General features: G+C 40.4%; 1 protein-coding gene across 1 annotated transcript; it reads right to left on the bottom strand.

The window, feature by feature from the left end:
* Window positions 1-11,387: 11,387 nt before the first annotated feature.
* Window positions 11,388-12,717, bottom strand: sst1.1 (somatostatin 1, tandem duplicate 1). The gene is made up of 2 exons (XM_083695246.1): window positions 12,498-12,717; window positions 11,388-11,788 (listed from the first exon to the last, which is right to left on the bottom strand). The coding sequence occupies exons 1-2, from the start codon at window positions 12,633-12,635 to the stop codon at window positions 11,582-11,584; spliced, it is 345 nt and encodes a 114-aa protein (XP_083551372.1). The 5' UTR covers window positions 12,636-12,717; the 3' UTR covers window positions 11,388-11,581.
* Between the last annotated feature and the right edge of the window lie 5,702 nt (window positions 12,718-18,419).

Here is an 18,419-nt window from a genome sequence, read left to right as displayed (position 1 = left end):
CTGATTGGTTCTCCCTTACAAACAGCTCTTGATTTAAATGCTTATGATTAGAAGATGGGTATAAAACAGAATCGTTAGGAACATAGCGCTTTTTTTGTTTTCTGGTCTGTCGTCCCAGCTGTCTGAGTATAGTATTTCAGGCCATGTTGGTCTGTTCTCTATCTGTCTCTCTCCCTCTTTAACTCTGTCTTTCTCTATCTGTCATTTACCATGAGGGTAGAATTTAGCATTTCTCTATGATGTATTTGCCTTCTAATAGTTGTATATGTTTGCAGTGTTATTAAAGCCTCATTTGAATTATTCTCACTTGACCATTCTCGCTCTAATCAACCCAAATTAAATGACTTTGAGTCAGATTATTAATATTAAAATTAGATTTGTTATTAACAATCATAGCCAAATTTCCCTGGAAACCCTTCATATTGTCACTGTCAACCTATTAGACCCTTCAACTGTGTGCTAATTGGACAGGTAAATAGATATAAAATAATGTGAAAGGTAGAAGTAAATATAATTTTTTAACAAAACCAACAGTGTACAGTATTGCATGTATAGACTCCTTACATTTCTGGGAAATTATTTCTGCCAGATTATCTCAAATAAACTAAATTCTCTGTGTTGAGGTCAGGGACGGACTGGGACTACAAAATGGCCCTGGACTTTCACCTGTACAGTAGTAGATGGCCCTACTACAGAACACACACTGTACAGTAGTACCAAAGACAGAACTGTGAACCAAATAGAGTAATGAGTACCAAAGAGAAAAATATGTCCTACCTTAGTGTATCAGCAGTATCGCAGCAGCTCACTCTTCTCTGAAACTCTGTCTATCACCACATCTGTATCCAGGGGGGGTAGAATGTCCTGTTTTGACGATTTTTAACGTGACCAAAAGCTTTTTTTACAACCAAGCGGTGGAGGAGGTTGGAATTCCGAGTAAAGCTGTCTCACTAAAATGAATGGAAATCGTTGATACCATTTAATCTTCTCCTTTCAAGAGCAATTTTTTCCATATGGCCATTTTAGTTAGTCATTAACTCGTATTAGTTAATATAAGCCATTATATATTATAGTATTATTTATTGTATTTTGTTCCATTTATTGCCATTAGTTAATAGGGACATAGCCTCTCAACTTTTAATTTAGGCAATGGCATCCTGGCTCTCCCTGACTCTATCCTCCACTGTAGCTGAACTGGGCCTAGAAAACTAGATATAAATGAATGAATAAACTTATTAATTATAAAGGCCAAATATAAGGACAAAATGCTAAACACAACCGCCCTGCCACTTATTTTACAACAAAGCAAATGGGGCTGGAGAAAGTTAAACACTAGACTATACTATTTCATATACTCCCTTTCATAGGGAATCCAAATAGTAGGGCTTAGCTAAATCATAAACATTAGCAACAAGGAGGAGGACACTCTGGGGAAATGGAGCAGTGGGTTGCGTCACTCATTTACTTTTTTTTTGTTGCTTTCTTTACCACCGACCCTGCAGCCCACAGATCGACCAGCCGGTTGTCCCGGTGCTCCAGATGGCCAGTCTGCTACTGGTTGAGATTTCTATACTTCAGTAGTACTGCATGACAGAGTTACAAACTAAATCTGGAGGTGGTTATTTCCTGCGATGGCACACTATTAACCTTGGATGTTCCATCAAACACTCTGAAGGACTGCTCACACTGAGCAGTGATGTCACAGCGGGTTGTTCCTGTCCTCTTTTCTTTAACATCAGCAGAGTGATAACTTGTTTGTCCCCTCTGCTGAGATGGATGGTGTATCAATCTCCCTCTGAGATCTCTTAGCACTCAAGAATCAGGCAGTCTGGCAGCTGCATGGGAATAGAGCATTAAAGACCTTCTCCAGAGGGTTGTGTGTCACATGGTATACCTGGTAATCTGGCAACTTTTCAGGTAAATCAACACTCTAATGAATATGCAAGACAATGGGCGGCAATGACCCCCCATCCGTGGTCAACAGTGACAGATCAGCTCCAACACCAACATCACTTATGTAAGACAGATCAGCTCCAACAGTGTTGATGTAGACTTGAATTAATAAAACTTCCCTCCTCTGTTGTTCTGCCTGTTAGTTTTTTTTTACATTTAGCAATTTTCGAATTTACGAAATTATAAATAGACCGCCATTTCACTGCCAATTAACTAGAACGTTGGTTTCCCCCAAGTGCAAATCTGTCACAGATACCCTTCTCCCAACTTTGGCAGGCCCAACAACAAAGTTGTCTTGTAAGTATTTACACTGTGTCTAATCCTTGTCATTATTGCTTCACATTATTTTTGCTTGTTTGCACTTGTTATTGTGGTGGAAATCAAACCGAGTTTAATACGTTCTTGGAGAGAAACAGACAACTGTCTACGTGTAATTTATTGTTAATTAAACAGCAAACACAGATACAGAATAAGTCACACTGCAGTATGGGTCAGAGTAGCACTGTAGGCTGACTGACTGACAAAGAGCAGCACTAACACAGAGATATTATTACAAAAGATAAGGAAAGTGCATACAAAGCATTAATACATCTGGTGCAGAGAAAAGGGAGTACGGCCTTGAAAACTAGCCTTGTGGATTCACATCTGTATGTGGCGAGTTCAGATAGGAACTTGCTTGTTTGTTACATTACAAAATAGGAGTTGTTTTTCTTATTTTCTCACAGATATTAAGGTCATCTAAGGATACATTCGTAAATTTCCTTCACACATTCTCCATTTTTGACATTTATGACAAACTAAAAGAGTGAAATTTATCAAACGGTTAACATGTATATATACATTCAGTGAAATGACATGTGCAATGTTTTCTGCATATGCACAATATGTGCAACAGCATGTGGAACCATGAGTGTAACATCTGAATAACCCCCATCCACATATTGCAATAATGTCGAGCCGGCAGGGAAAGAGAAATCGTCCAGATGGCGGCTTAATTGGAGGTGGAAGTAAATTGGGCTTTTGGAATAGCCCTGTGGGGTTCGAGTCCATGTGTACTGCCTTCCTTTGAACAAGAATGCGAACCAAAATTGACTTTTGGAGTCGACCGGAACTGAAAAGAACGCATTGGCCAAATAGTTTCCGGTGGGATGAGTGACAGAATGGTGTGTGGGTTTGACACTTCTGGTACGCGCGAGTGGACCGCTGCATTTACTGCTTGTAGGTCCTGCACAAATCGCCATTCTGTGGGCTACCCCTCATCTCTGATTTTCTTCACCGGAAAGACTGGAGTGCGCACTGATGAGTCATCACATGGGACTATAATCCCAGCTTTAAGCATTGACTCAAACACCGGTGTTACGCCATCTATGGCTTCCTGCTTAAATGGGTATTGTTTCATGCATGGTCTGTAATCAGATTTTGGTGTTACTGTCAGAGGGACTGCCTTTTTCATAAACCCTACATCATACTTATGTTTTGCCCAAAGACAATCAGGCACCTGTGCCAATTTAGGGACTGCTGTCATTACTGCATAAACGGAGCGATGCCTCCTATTTTCAGCACCTTTGTCCTCTATAAGCGCCACTGTCCGTTTAACCTGCACTGAAAATGTGATTGCTGTGCGGTATACATGACCGGTCTTGCTGTAATCTGTCCTAGGATCCTCAGGAGTCCTCTTGAAGTCCAACAGTCCGCATCTATCCCGCAGCCTGGGTCCCTGGTCTTTCCATTCCTGTTGTTTAGATTTAGCTAGGGAGAAATGAGGATGGCTGCCACAAAAAAGGTCAGCTTGTTCATTAGTGAGGGAGACAGAGACCACAGCTGTTTGTTTGTTCCAATAAGTGTGTGTCATTGCCAATCTTTCAGGCTTCATTTCCTCTTTCTTATACCACTGTTTTTCATAATGTCTGAGCCTAAGCTGACATAAGATGTACAGTGTAAGTCACCTGGGCTCATGAAACTGTCTTCATCATTTGAGTGCGCCTGTGCAGAGGACATAAGGTCCTCAGCAACATGTATGAGGGGTGAAGGGACGAGTTGCCATTCATACATGTATTGTAGAGAGAGACGGCTATATTTGACCAACTGCAACGAATTAGACATTTCCAACTCTCCTTGTCTACACACCCTAATTCCATCCGGTGTGGAGAGGAGGACCACGCCCAAGCGGCACATTAAATCCCTGCCCAACAGATTAACTGGCCAATTTTTGGAAAAGATGAAACTGTGCTTTAGGCATGCGTCGTCCAGTTCACAACGGAGGGGGACTGAAAAGTGATCCCTTTCAGGTTTGCCACTAGCCCCCACCGTTAAACATGTTCTACCGCTTAATTTAGGAGAGTCAGGCAAGGCCAATGCTGTCAAAACTGATGTTGTGGCGCCCGAGTCTACTAGAAAGGTGACATTGTGCCCATTTACTGACATGTTTATCGTTGGGAACGCTTTGTAGCCCTCTTGCTTGTACATGTTATAAACAAAAACTTCTTCTCTATTAAATTTCTTGTGAGTGCATGGGGTGGTGTTTCTATCTGGTGTGTGTGTGTATGTGTTACCTTCTCATCCTGTCCCCCTCTAGGCGGATCCCACGTCTCTGGAGTCTGCCCTCCACCACCGGTACAATCAGATGCGGCTTCACCTGGGCCTCCTCCCTCTGGTTTCTCCAAGTAGAGAGGCTTTGGAGCGAATGCTGGACAATCTCTTGCCCAGTGTCCCTTTTTTCCACAACCAAAGCATGCTTCCGGAACCCATTGTCGTCTCAGGCGGCTACCTCCACGCCCTCCGCGGCCTCTTCCGTGGCCACAGCCTCGTCCTCGGTCAGTACGACATCTGTCTGTTAAAGCCTGGAACATGGTTAGTTGGGCTTCTTCCAGCTTGCTTTGTCTCTTCTGTTTCTTTTGTTCTTCCTGTCTTTGATGGACGTCTTCGGTGTGTTCAGCATGTTGTAAGGTGTCAGACAGGGAACAAGTTTTCCATGTTATGCATGATTGTTTGCATGTGGTGGACAGGTATGATAGCATTCGTGACATGAACAGGTTCTTCAGATTTACCTCATAAGCTAAATATGGAGGTCTGCACATTTCTGGTGGAGCTTCCAAACCGCTGTGTTGGTCGAAGGCTTCCGTCAGGCGCGATAGAAAACTGCCAAATTTCTCATTGACTCCAGGGCCGTCATGTTTTGTGGAGTCGGGAATGCGGTCTGAACTGCCTCCTTAACCGCTGTTATCGCCTCCCTGTATTCGGCATTGCATTGACTATTCCATTCCATATCTTTCAGCCTTAGTTTAAGTCTTTCTGTGGTAAATACTGGCCCGATGTGGTGGTAGTTTGGGCCAAAATTCTTTTTCAGTACTTTCTGGAGTTCTCTAAAGGTTGGCCTGAAGTCTTTGCAAAAGTTCTCCAGGTCTCTTCCCCAGTGAGCAGCAATTTTTCTGGTGGATTGAGTTTTGCTGCTGCTTCCTCCATATCCTTTTCAGTCCATGGTCGATAGACTAAAATAGCTCCATTGGGTCCTGGGATAACCAGGTATGGTGACGGTGGGCAGGAGTCCAGGTCGTGGTCCACTTGCCCAGGGTTTAACAGAGAAAAGAGATAAAGTTTGTTTGTGGGAGTCTCTGACTTGCCATTATCCTTCTGTTCTTTCCTCGGCTCCCCCCTATTCCTCTGTCTTTCTCTTATCATACTTTCCTCCTTCGACATACCAAATACCTTCCAATCTGCCTTAAATGGTGTATACTTCTTTTTCTATTTCTTTGGCAATGACGCACACTTTTCTTCGCTAATTTTTTCTTCTTGTTCCAACCTTGCCTTTAACTGGGTCAACTGTCTTTCACTAAAACTTCCTCCATTTGGAAAGCCCAATTTCTCCCATTCTGGTAGTTGGTTACAACTTCCTGGATATTTATTTATCATGAATACACACAATGGTGATTTATTTGAGCCTGTTTGGTCTGGCAGAACAGTTGCGGAATGTTTACTTTGACTCTTTCCCATCTCTAGTCCTTTTACTCACGTTCTGCTATTATAAACACTCTGTCAAATGTTTCCATCCGATTGCCGACCAGATAATTTATATGACCTTATGTTCAATAAGCAAAGAACCTTTCAAAGTGACTATGGCACGTCTGCCAATCTGCCCTGTTTTCTCCTTTTCTATTTTGTAAATAGTATTTTAGGATTGTCTTGTACTTCTGTATCTGTGTTCACTAGGTCCTTAAAAAATAGTTATTTCTCTCACCGTTTTGGTTGCACACGTTTTTGGTCCTTGTCCTTGGTAGGGATACAACCACTGTCCGGAAAATGTTCGATTTAGACTGTAGGGGGTGTTTAACAGAGCCCATACAAGTATGGTTTAGAGAGACTAGATACTGTAACATCACAGCATGGGCACCATTATGACTGAGGAATAAACAGAATTTTAGAAAGTTATTGTCATAACTCCAAAATCATGATGCAGACACATCATGTTTATGATAAAGCGAGTGTGTGTGTGTGTGTGTGTGTGTGTGTGTGTGTGTGTGAGACAGACATACTCATAATGCGTCAGATTAGTGCCAAATGTCGAGCACACATGAGATGGTGCTGTCGAGCAAGAACTTGCTCATCAAGCGAGCATAAACTCAGTCGAGCGAGCAGAGAACCAACCGCGCATGAAAGTCTCTACCCACAAATATTTCCATTGTCTTCATAATATCAATCTTGCTCTTGCTGATTGAATGTTTTGCTTGATTATTTTACAGGTTAATGTTGGTGTACCAAATCTATGGAATGTGACAGCCTGGAATATATTACTGAAATGCAATTGGTCAGGTTTTTTAGACCAATCACAACATTTGGACTGCTTATGGCACATATAATGGACTGTACACTGTATTTTTCTAAGGCTTAACTTGATATTTACCACCAATCTACTCTGCAACACTTTTAGAATCTAACCCAAGTGAGTTTCAACCATTCGCGGTGTCATACAAATGTTGATAATTTTTTACTGTGGCCATACAGCTAACGGTGCCCTATCTGGACTGCATAGGGCACATATAATGGACTGTACACAAATATGTTTCCAAGGCTAAACTTCATATTTACTACCAATCTACTCAGCAACACTTCTAGAATACGGATCAGGTTTCTGTTTCATGTCCTGATATTCACGTAGTTCATGTGTCCCGTGTGGGTTTGATGGGACATCAGTTGTAAGAAACCATCCCCAATTTAATTGAAATTCCTGATGACAAAAATAAGCAGACATGCTCTGTGATATGTCACTCGGGCAACACTACAAGAAAGGAGCACTACTGGACAGAGTTGGACACTACTGGACAGAGTTGGACACTACTGGACAGAGTTGGATTTTTGATAATGTTATAGTAAGGTCTGATGAACTAAAAACATCAATTGAATCTAAGAGCACAAAGTAATATACTTTTATGAAATCTGTCATGAGGACTCACAAAGCCAGTGTAATTGCAAGGAAGATAAAGAATACAGTTATTCTGACTGAGATATTGTTTGTATAACATCAAGTGAAAGGTTGCCTACAAAGGTTCATGATCTTGCGTTACCTACAAAGGTTCATGATCATGCGTTTCCATGATCGTGCGTTACTTGATGTCTCTAACCCTTACAACTGCTTTGAAAGAATGCTACGTAAGACTACTAAGAACTGAACAATTGCATCAATCTTCACAGTTTAGAGAAGCTATCTTGCAACTATGTGCATTGAACTCTAAGGAGTCTTCTCTTTTAGTGGTGGAACATCATCTTCAATACACTGTTGTGTGTGACATAACAGAATTGTTTGTAAGAGAAATGATACAAGCACATTTTGTAGCTGATGATTTGTTCTACATTCATAGTTTATATGTTGCAGTCTGTGTAAAGATTAAGCAGTACCATATACCAAGAATGAACGAAAAGAAGTGTCTGAAAAAGGCATCAAAGATGAATATTACATGAATATTACATGACTTGCCAAAAATGTGATAAGACCTTACACTTATCAAGCAATATATCTGCCAGTTTTACTCTTCACTGCATATACAGCGAACACATGTATCATGTGTAACCAGTGTGATACTTTTGTTTCTTTGTATATACGTGAAAACCAGGTGTGGTGCATCAATGTAAAAAAACAAAACATAATCTGCAGTTATCTACTATTTTGACATAGTTAGACTTTAGTTAGAATTAGAATTGTTGACTAAAGCATAGTTTGGTTTGGTGTCACATGAAAGAACATGCCATGTGAAAGTACTCAATTTGGTGCAGAATGAGACAAAACATGTGTGCACTGACAGACGCAGGGAATGGCTAATCTTGGCGAACACAATTATGATTCCTAAGCCTGTACAGACCATAACATATATCCTTGCCATTGAAGAATTTAATGGAAAATGCAAGGGAGGGTGGTTAAGTGATGTGATTATTGATGATTGAACCTTTTGAAGTCCTAAAAAGATGTGTCTGTATTGATATCCCCTGCTTCTTTTGTAAGTGAAGAGCTAGTGCCTCTTGTGTGACAACATCAGTGTTCTACTAAGTGGAACTTTGATGAAAGTGATAATACCTGTCAATGTGAAGTCCCATTGGGCAGTCATAGATGAAACCAGCGTTAGTTCAGGCAGGGCAGTCATAGATGAAACCAGCATTAGTTCAGGCAGGGCAGTCATAGATGAAACCAGCGTTAGTTCAGGCAGGGCAGTCATAGATGAAACCAGCGTTAGTTCAGGCAGGGCAGTGTAAGTCAACGGCACAGCTGTCCGTCAGGTAACAGAAAAGCTGGTTCACACAGATGCACAAACACAGTCACATGTTCAAGGGACAGAGGCTTAACCAAACCACTTACAATTTTTTGTGAATTTCTATTCTTAGCCAAACATTTACATTGCATTTTTTTACATTTATCAGACATTTAACGAAATATTGGATGTCTTACCTCGCACTTTTATTTTGTCGCGAAAACTAAACTGGAAATCTTAATGTCGGAACTTGTTTGCTTGCTTGCTTATCATCATTCACAGAACACAGATACCACCAGCCTGCTTGAGAGGATCAGTTTTGAGCAGTGTACGACCAGCATGACATAAATGCAACCTAAATTGATTGAGACCAAACACATCTCGTCTAAGGGCCTGTTAAAATTAAGCCTTTTTTGAGCATACTAATGTGCACCTTGTGCACCACAAAACTTGATGCGCACTATGAGTAGTGGAGTAGAAACAATCTACCCATTGCAATTGCAACCTCTGCGGAGTCTTGAGACAAAATCACTAGATGTCAAAAACAGGCAGAATGAAACTTAGAGAGGAGGAAATTGTCACTAAATCAGGCCAGTTCAGAGTTAATGACAAGACAGGAAATCAGTTATGCAGCTGGAGTACTGCATTGCCATCAAAGCTGATCCACGACACATCATACACCAACCTCGATCAGCCGTCTATAAAGATCTCCTACTTTAGTGAACAATATCAGATTTGACTATTCAATAAAAATCCTGCCACTTTTGAGGTTCCGTTTTCATCCTCTTAATGGGGTTTAATAGAAACAGCGCCTGAATGTGTACAATGTTTAAATAACTTGAAGTCATGGTAATTGCGGTAAAAGCTAGGCAGCGGATGTTGACGCTGGCATGACGTGTGAGGAGAGGCTTGTGTGCAGATGTGTGAGGGAGGGGTTGCAACTCAATTGCTGCTGATGGATAAGGAGAAATGTCTCACCTAAAGTGCAATTATGTATGATAACAAAAATAACAAATTAGTGGGATTATCTTGGATGGGAGGATGTGGGCAGTGTGTACTACACATACACACACTAACACACTTACAACACACACACACACACACACACACACACACACACACACACACTAATAATGTGCTCTTCTTATGAGGAAACATGACAGTAGTCATATGTTCAGAGTGTCCTCTAACCCACCCTACAGCAATTACTGTAAGTCAGTACTGTAAGTCAGCACCTTGTGACCACAAGGTGTTTAATCACTGTCATATTAAGGGAAGCATGCACACACACACACACACACACACACACACACACACACACACACACACACACACACACACACACACACACACACACACACACACACACACACACACACACACACACACACACTGGATAGCTGGATACTTTCTCACAAATCTTGGATAAATCAAGACAGTTTGATGTGTAGAAACTGGATAAGCTTTACCAGCACTATCCACTTTCATCTAGGCCTACAGCTCTACTGCACTTCCATAGTTTGAATGTCAGATATAATTGCAGAGTGAGAATCTCTCAAATGGATATTTTATGATTGTATGAAACCCGATAAGGAAGAATAGGCTTTCATCCTCTATATAAGGATAAGTGATAAAGGTTTAATGAGTTACAAAAAAGTGAAGGAAAATAAGTGAAATGGAGGGGAGGGGGAGAGCTTGTGGTGTTTCTCTCCTCTGACCCATACATGGGTCAGCTATCAGATCATGCCTACGGTTGGCTGTCAGCATACAGGGCTGAATTTAGATGATAACAACCAACTGTCCTATACCACCCACACACTCTCACTCTGACTGTCAGGATAGGCAAAGCCCCATCCTCCATGACTGTCAGCCTCTTGTTCTTCAGTACAAATTGTTTAAGAGCTTTCTTAACAGAACCATTAATGAGTCAGGGGTTATTAAGTGCACTTCCCATTTGGCATTAGTTCCTAATCTCACAAAGCAACTGACTGCTTTTCTCCATTTGCAAATTCTGTAGATCCATTGTGGAGCATTACACATGCACGCATGCAAGTGCACCTAAGCACGCACACACACACACACACACACACACACACACTTGTGAGCTGTATGTAGTCAGAATGGGGCATATGGGTACGTATAAATGTTTTGCTGATGTCTTTCTCTCAATATCACATGGACTTACCGTAGCCCACAGTGATCACCTTTGTTTGAGCATAGCTAGAAAATGATTGTAATAAACCGTCATTGCTGTAGCCTAACTATAGTCTTGGCGTAATGTTTAGACTGAGCCTAAAAATGTTTTGGTTATTTTGTAAACTTTATAAAATAAAACAAATCTGAGCTTTTTTCCTACAATAACCGTTCATCAGGTCAATGTTCCCACCAAAAAATCAAGTCTTGGTATGGTCGGCCCATCAAAACTTGGCCTTTAAGGCTCTGTAGCAATAAACTGAATTACCACCATATGTAGGCCTAATGACAAAAAGAAAATGTATAACTAATAACATTGATAAAAATGACAACCCATTTGAGATGTGGAGCAAGAAAACAACAGTGTGCCATAATATGCAATCAACACATTGGTTCTGAAACATAGATTTTATTCAAACAAACAATTAAAAATAGTTTATCTGCCAGAATACTTAAAGCACAATCGAAAGCAGAATTGCATACATTCGTAGATCATTCTTTCGCATGAGTTTTCTTTGAAAAATCTAAATGATCAATCAAAACTATAATCATCATTGTTAAAGTTTAACAATTTCTATTGTGTTTTATGTACATTTTTTGGACTGGCGGGTTTGGCCATGGTGCATGGGATTTGGCAATGTGTGATTGAAAAAGACAACATGGAATGAAGTACACGCAATAAAGGGTTGGGTGCAGATTAATTAACATGATGTAAAGGTTTTCCAGAAGAAATTCTTGCATCCAGCCTTGCGTTCACGCGGAGCTAGCACAGGGCTTGCGGCACGCTCCAGCTCGAGACGCACATCCTCCTGCTCTGCGCCACGAGACAAGTCGTCCGCCTCCATCGCCTCGTTCTCTGCTTGCGCGAGCTCCGTGAGCAGCTCTGCGAGTGTGTACCTGGCGAGTTCCTAGCAATAGAAAACAAATCTTCGTTATGTCCTCTCAGCAACATGCGGGAACAAGTCGCATTAAGGCCTTAGAACTTACGGAGAGCTTCGTCACCTTGTTTTGCTTTCCTCACATTATTATACGAAATCCTCGTTTAAGAATGATTTCCATTTACTTGTATCTGATCATACATCTATTAAAGTTCCATAGTTTTTCATTAGGCTGGAATGATTTGAAGTCTATCATTTGGCAACTGTATAGGTCCGCTGAACTTTCCTAGTTTAGATGATCTTGCGTAACTTGATTGTAAGATAGGATGAACCTTAACATTACAAAGCAGATTTTCGTTCAGAAGAATTTGCTTTAAAATGTAACACATTCCCATTAAAGAATTACACTCTGCTTTTAGGGCTCTCCCAATGGCAACATTAGCAAACTCCCCTACCCTTCATTTTACTGGCACATGGAAATCAGAACCTTGGACAGCTCTGTGCATCAGATTGAGAATACACTGCACCTATGTTGGTAAAACTGCAGGGGAAACTCAATGGCAACAGTTGTCAAATCTCAAATCTATGAGACTTTGTAGATGAGAAATCATCAAAAATATTTTGTTTGCAGATATAGCCTACGATCATACGCGGAAATTACGTGTATCCTTTCTGGCTAACGCGAGTCCATCTGTTGTACGAAGGAACAGAATGTGATAGTTGAATTGGAGCTCGTTACCTGTTTGCCCGCAGGTGCCATGAGTGATCGCTGAAGCAGCTGGCGGAGTTTGGCATCGGACGGCGCGGCGGAGACACTGCTGATGGCCAGGGCGAGGGAGAGGAGCGCAAGCGCGCACTGGATACGCATGGAGAGCATCTTCTTCTGGGTCTCTGGGCCGTCAGAGAATGAATGAAGGTTTGAAGGGACTGATAATCGTTTAGGTGGCTTCAAGGATTTCGCTGCTCCTTCTGCTGTTCTAGATCCCCCTCAAAACAAGCCTTATAAATGGTTCGTCTGACGTCAGGTGGAAAGGGGGGTTTCCTTCCTGCGCGCAGCCTTGGCACATGAGTGATGCCAAGTGACAAAGTTTCCACCGATTAGAGGCGTAAGCGTCTCTAGGGGTAAAGACAATATATGATATTTTCATCTCCTCAATATCGTTTCCAGGCATGCGAAATATTCTTATTATTGTATTGCTTAATTCATGTAATTTCAACGAGATTCAGCTTTGCAAAAGTTTGACACTGGTATTTATTTTGTCCCCCTCCAAATAAAAATATAGTCTATAATGAGAAAACGACAACAGATGATAAATGATGTGTCCATTTTGGCCACAATTTAACAGTTCAGATATACTGCTGCTGAAAACATACAGATAGTCTAGGTTGGCTATTTTGAAGACACCTTTAATGGTGATCATTTTCCTCACAGATTACTGCATTAAGCATTATTCACACCAATGAATGTTGTACACTCAACATGCACATGAAATTATCTTGTTTCTCACTCGTTTACGCGCGTCATTACGCATGTTTGTAAAGGACGTTAGGAGCTTTGTCGATGTATGAAACAAATCCCTTTGAACAAAACTCTGAATATCATAAAACACACAAGTCTACAAGAAACATGTTGTCCCCCACAAATTATGTAAGTACCAAAATGATATACAGTGCCTTCGGAAAGTATTCAGACCCCTTAATATTTTCCACATTTTGTTGTGTTATAGACTCAATTTAAAATGGATTAAATCACAATAATTTGCCATCAATCCACACACAATACCCCAGAATGACAAAGCGAAAACAGGTTTTTAGAAATTTCAGTAAATGTATTAAAATTGAAACAAAAATACCTCATGTACATAAGTATTCAAAGCCTTTGCTATGACACTCTTAAAATTAGCTAAAATGCAAAAATGTCATCAACAAATCACTCAGTAAGTTGAATTGAGTCCATCTTAATACAAGGATAATAGTTAATGTAATTTTGGAATTAATATCTTTGTTTTTATAGGGTCTCTGATTTGCATAGGAATCAATTACACACTGTGTGGATCAGGTTGTCATTACAAACTAAGCAAATGGAGAGGAACAAAATTGCTCAGGAATGCGACCCTGAGGCCTGGGGAGACATACAAAAATCTACAAAGTTGAATGGTGGAGAGGAAAAAGCACAGTCGATGCGACAACATCATCTCAGTCACTCTACAAAATCGATCTATAACCAAGTGGCCAAAAATCATCCTTTAATGGAAAATATATATCCACATATCCATAATTGTGTGACAACAATGAATTCAAGGGATACAGCAAAGAAAGTGGCCAGAAATGTGTTCATTTGGTTTTACTACAAAACATTAAGTTTGGTGCAAATCCAGCACATGCAATGCAGTTTTCGCACCATCTCTTGTGTGAAGAATAGTGGTAGCTGCATCGTTATGGGTATGTTTGTCACCGGCAGGGACTGGGGAGTTTGTCAGGATCAAGAGAAAATTATTACATTTGCTGAGTTGGTAGTGACATCCTAATCCAGACAATGTGTAATTGATTCCTATGCAAATCAGATAAATAAAAACAAACATCAATAACCTTAATTAGTCATCATGAAACTGCTTTGGAGGACCAAGTGTCATAAGCCACTATCATTGTTATTTTACAATCATTTTCATTCGATTACTCTTGAAAACACACTTTCTGATCGGTGATCGGGAACACTATCTGACAAGGGAACACTATCTGACACAACACCGGATTTCTAGCAAGACACCCAAGTTTCGTCAAAATTGTCCCAGTGATGTCTAAGATATCGCATGTGACATACAAACATATGAACAGACGGAGACAGATCCACAGTCCCCTCCCCAATTTCATCGTGGGGGACAATTATCACCATTTCTACAGGAGAGGAATCACACCGTAGCCATTTGGTTAACTAGTGGTATAGGCAGGCCTGCAGCATTTTGTAGGTCAAGGATAACAAAGAACAGGGGTGTCCTCCCCTGTGGAAGTTGGGAAATGTTTTTCAAACACCTGTAACTGCTTTCTCCTGCAATCTAGAACCACATTCATTATGCCTAATTATATGTCAAAATAGCTAGCTGGCTAGAGCTGGCTAGAGCTTTATAATATTGCTAGGCGGCTAAAAGCTAAACATTTTCATTTTATTTATTCATCATCAAGAGGGAACAAACATACCTCCTGCCCACTGGCAGCTCATATTGAATTAAAAGCTGTGTGTCACTCTACACTCTCTCCTCCTGTGTATGAAGATACTGCATGCACTAGACCTAGCGTCCTGCCTGTGCAACTTAGAAGCAACCACTTACTAGGGAGAAGAGGGGCTCTTTATCTGGTCCAGTCAGTGTGCCTCTCCACAACATACTGCTGACAGATGTTTTTATAACTAATTATGATAAAATGTGGGCTTAGAAATTAGGTTCAGTAATGAATTTAACATCAGAAAAATGTTACAACAGCAAAAAGCTGAGGGGGCACGTGCCTTTGTGCCCCCTATGGGCATGACGCCTTTGGACAGAGGGGGCATTTTTATGTTAAATTATGATTTGTTGATTCACTTACACAAGTCATGTCACTATGACCTGCAATCAATATTGTGTGGTCTATATTCACAGAGAGGTTTTGCCCTGTATGATTTTCGGTGGAGATCTCACACTTCCTATGATAGCCTATGCATTCCCATGAAATATTGATTATATATTTATATGATATATGGCATATTCATCCGGTCACCAGTGCTTGACATTTAGTAGCCATTGTAAAGGTGGTTAATTACATCAAATCATGGCATACACCTCTAACTCACACATCCCTCTCCTTTGAAGTAAGAGATAAGGAGTGACCCAACTCACAATGGAAAGTTAAATGCATGCAGGATTTAAATCTGTAAATTGACTTGACCATTCAACAACTTTCCACTTTTTGGCCCTGAAAAACTCCCTAGTTGCTATGGCAGTATATTTTGGGTCATTGTCCTACTGTAAGATGAAGTAACATCCAATGACTTTGGAGGCATTTGCTTGTACTTGGGCTGACAAGATGTTTCTGTACACTTCAGAATTCATCCTCCTGCTGCTGTCAGCAGTTACATCATCAATAAAGACAAGTGAGTCAGTTCCAGTGGAATCCATACATGCCCAAGCCCTAACACCCCCTCTACCATATTTCACAGATGAGGTGGTACGCTGTGAATACTCGGTAGTTCCTTTTTTTCACTCTGCTACATGGTCATGCACTGTAAAAGTCTTCCATGGCCTACCAGGCCGTTTTCAATTTCTGAGCTCACCAATGGTTTCTTTTATTCTAATCATGTTTCAAACTGGTTTAAGATTCCACTATTCTGGAAGGTTTAAGGACTAGACTACATTTCTGATAGATTTTTGGGGGATATTTCAGCCTCATATTGGCTTCCCTGACTCTCATTGACATCTCTTTGGTCCTTATGTTGACAGACACCAAGAGCAGACTGGAAAGGCAAACGCAAATCCTAGAATCAATACTAGACAAACAAGAAACACCTGTCAAGCCAATTGTCCGATCACTTTTGGGTAGGTTGAAATAGGGGGACTATACATAAAACAATTTCTGAATGGTGAAACCAATATGTACACAAATGCCATAAAATAAAAGCTGAGAATCTCTAGTTTAACCTTGTAGTAACTGTTTTATTTCAAATCCAAACATTTGGTGTGCAGAGCCAATTAATTCTGCATTGTATTCGCACGAGATACAGTAACAATATGTAATGTGACTAAATGCCAAACAACATCCTGATGTCAAGGATATTGGTTGGTTTTCTGTGTTCTTTTTTAGTTAATTCAATTATTAAAAATCCAGTATTACAGTATGTGTTGGAATGTGAACATGTGTGGGGATACAGAGGGATGATAGGTCAAAAGAGAGATAGCGTTGTAGGACTGTAGCAACATCAGTGATGTCACCCAGCACCAGGCTCTCCCATTTGTTCTTAGCTAGTGAGAGTCAATGTGCTGATTGACAGACAGTGTGAGTAACTAGCCACCCCTCTGGCAGAATGAGATCAGCTAATAGCATTCCCTGTAGAGAGCATTTGCAGGGAGCTAGACACGACAGCTCACACTGTGCTGAGTAACGCAAGCAATCCCTGACATGCTCTCCTGTCCCTGATCTCTCTCAATGCTGCTGGGAATAGGGAAATAGTTTCATCAAAGTGTTCAGTGAAGATAGTAATGACTTTCCTCTGACAAACACGTAGGGCGAAGCCTTTTTTTATGTTATCCATTTACTCAGCTGGACTTGACTGACTGATGCTGGTGGGATGCCTAGCTCTAACACAACACCATCACACTGCCAAAGGCTGAGGCCTTGACTATCTTTACATGCATCCTTACAGCTTAGAATGTGGGAATACACATTTAGTAGTGCATAGATTTGAGAGGAGAGCACAAATGAATTAAAAAGTATTTCCATTTTAATTGGAAAAGATAATGAAGATCAGATTGAATATTTGAAATGAGTGTAAGGCTCACCACTCTCATAAACATTGTAGAGAGTGATTAACTATTTGTAGCGTGTTTGTTGATTAGCCACATGGCTAAAAAGCTCATTTAATTTTGCCTCCCAGTGTACTCAACCTTATGTAATTTGTCTTTTTGTTTGTTGCCTTCAAACAATTCAGTCATATTATAACACTTCCCCCTGGCCTCAGACTCCTGTTGCTCACATGTACTCACAAGGGAAAGCTGAATGAATGGTCACTTTTCGCAGCAGTACACCTTTATCATTCTTATTGCAATAAGGAAACACATCTTTAAGCAATGTGCAGTATAAAGGTCTTTATCCACTCATTTACTCTCTATCTCTGTCTTACTTGGATTAAGTGCTGATATTTTCCTCCGTTCTTTAGGTTGTTGACGAAGGCTCAGTCACTTGTGTAAGGTGTCCGGTGTATCCTGTGGAGTGCTTTTCAACAGGCATCTATCAGTGGCATGGCTCTGGAGTCACCTGGGCCCAGTATTTCAAAATGTATCTGATCGGATTTCGGCAATCCGATTGGAATAAATCATAGAATTAGGTATTTCAAAACTGACAAATTAGATTATGATAATTCTTATAGGGATTCGGATTTGGTAATCCAATCGGACCTTTAATTGAGATTAAATGTTGTTTTTGCGTATTTAAAAACTCAAAGGTAGTGCTAAAGGTAGTTTTGATGCCGAAAATCAGGATAATTCTGATCCCACTAGAAGGGTGGATTAAGGGTGGATTTAGAAAGGTGAAGGGCACTATTATAAATTAAAATAAAATAAATTGTAATGTAACCAAGGTGAGGATGTTGTAAAAAAAGAATATACTTGTATTTGTCTTACATACAGGTTAGTAATTAGTATATCATGTAGTGCAAGTTATCCAGTGAGATGCTGAATTGTGTCAATGTGTTGTGCCTAACTCATTATTTGTATATTATGAGTTAGGCAGATAAGTGAAAACGTGACACGTCTTTTTTGTTTTAGCTACAGTTGTGGTCAGAAGTTTACATACACTTGTAAAGAACATGTATATCATGGCAGTCTTGAGTTTCCAATAATTTCTACAACTCTTATTTTTCTGTGATGGATTGATTGGAGCATATACTTCTTTGTCACAAAAAACATTCATGAAGTTT

This window comes from Argentina silus (genome assembly GCF_951799395.1).
Source record: "Argentina silus genome assembly, chromosome: X".
Classification (NCBI taxonomy): domain Eukaryota; kingdom Metazoa; phylum Chordata; class Actinopteri; order Argentiniformes; family Argentinidae; genus Argentina; species Argentina silus.
This window is presented reverse-complemented; position numbering and strand designations above follow the sequence as displayed.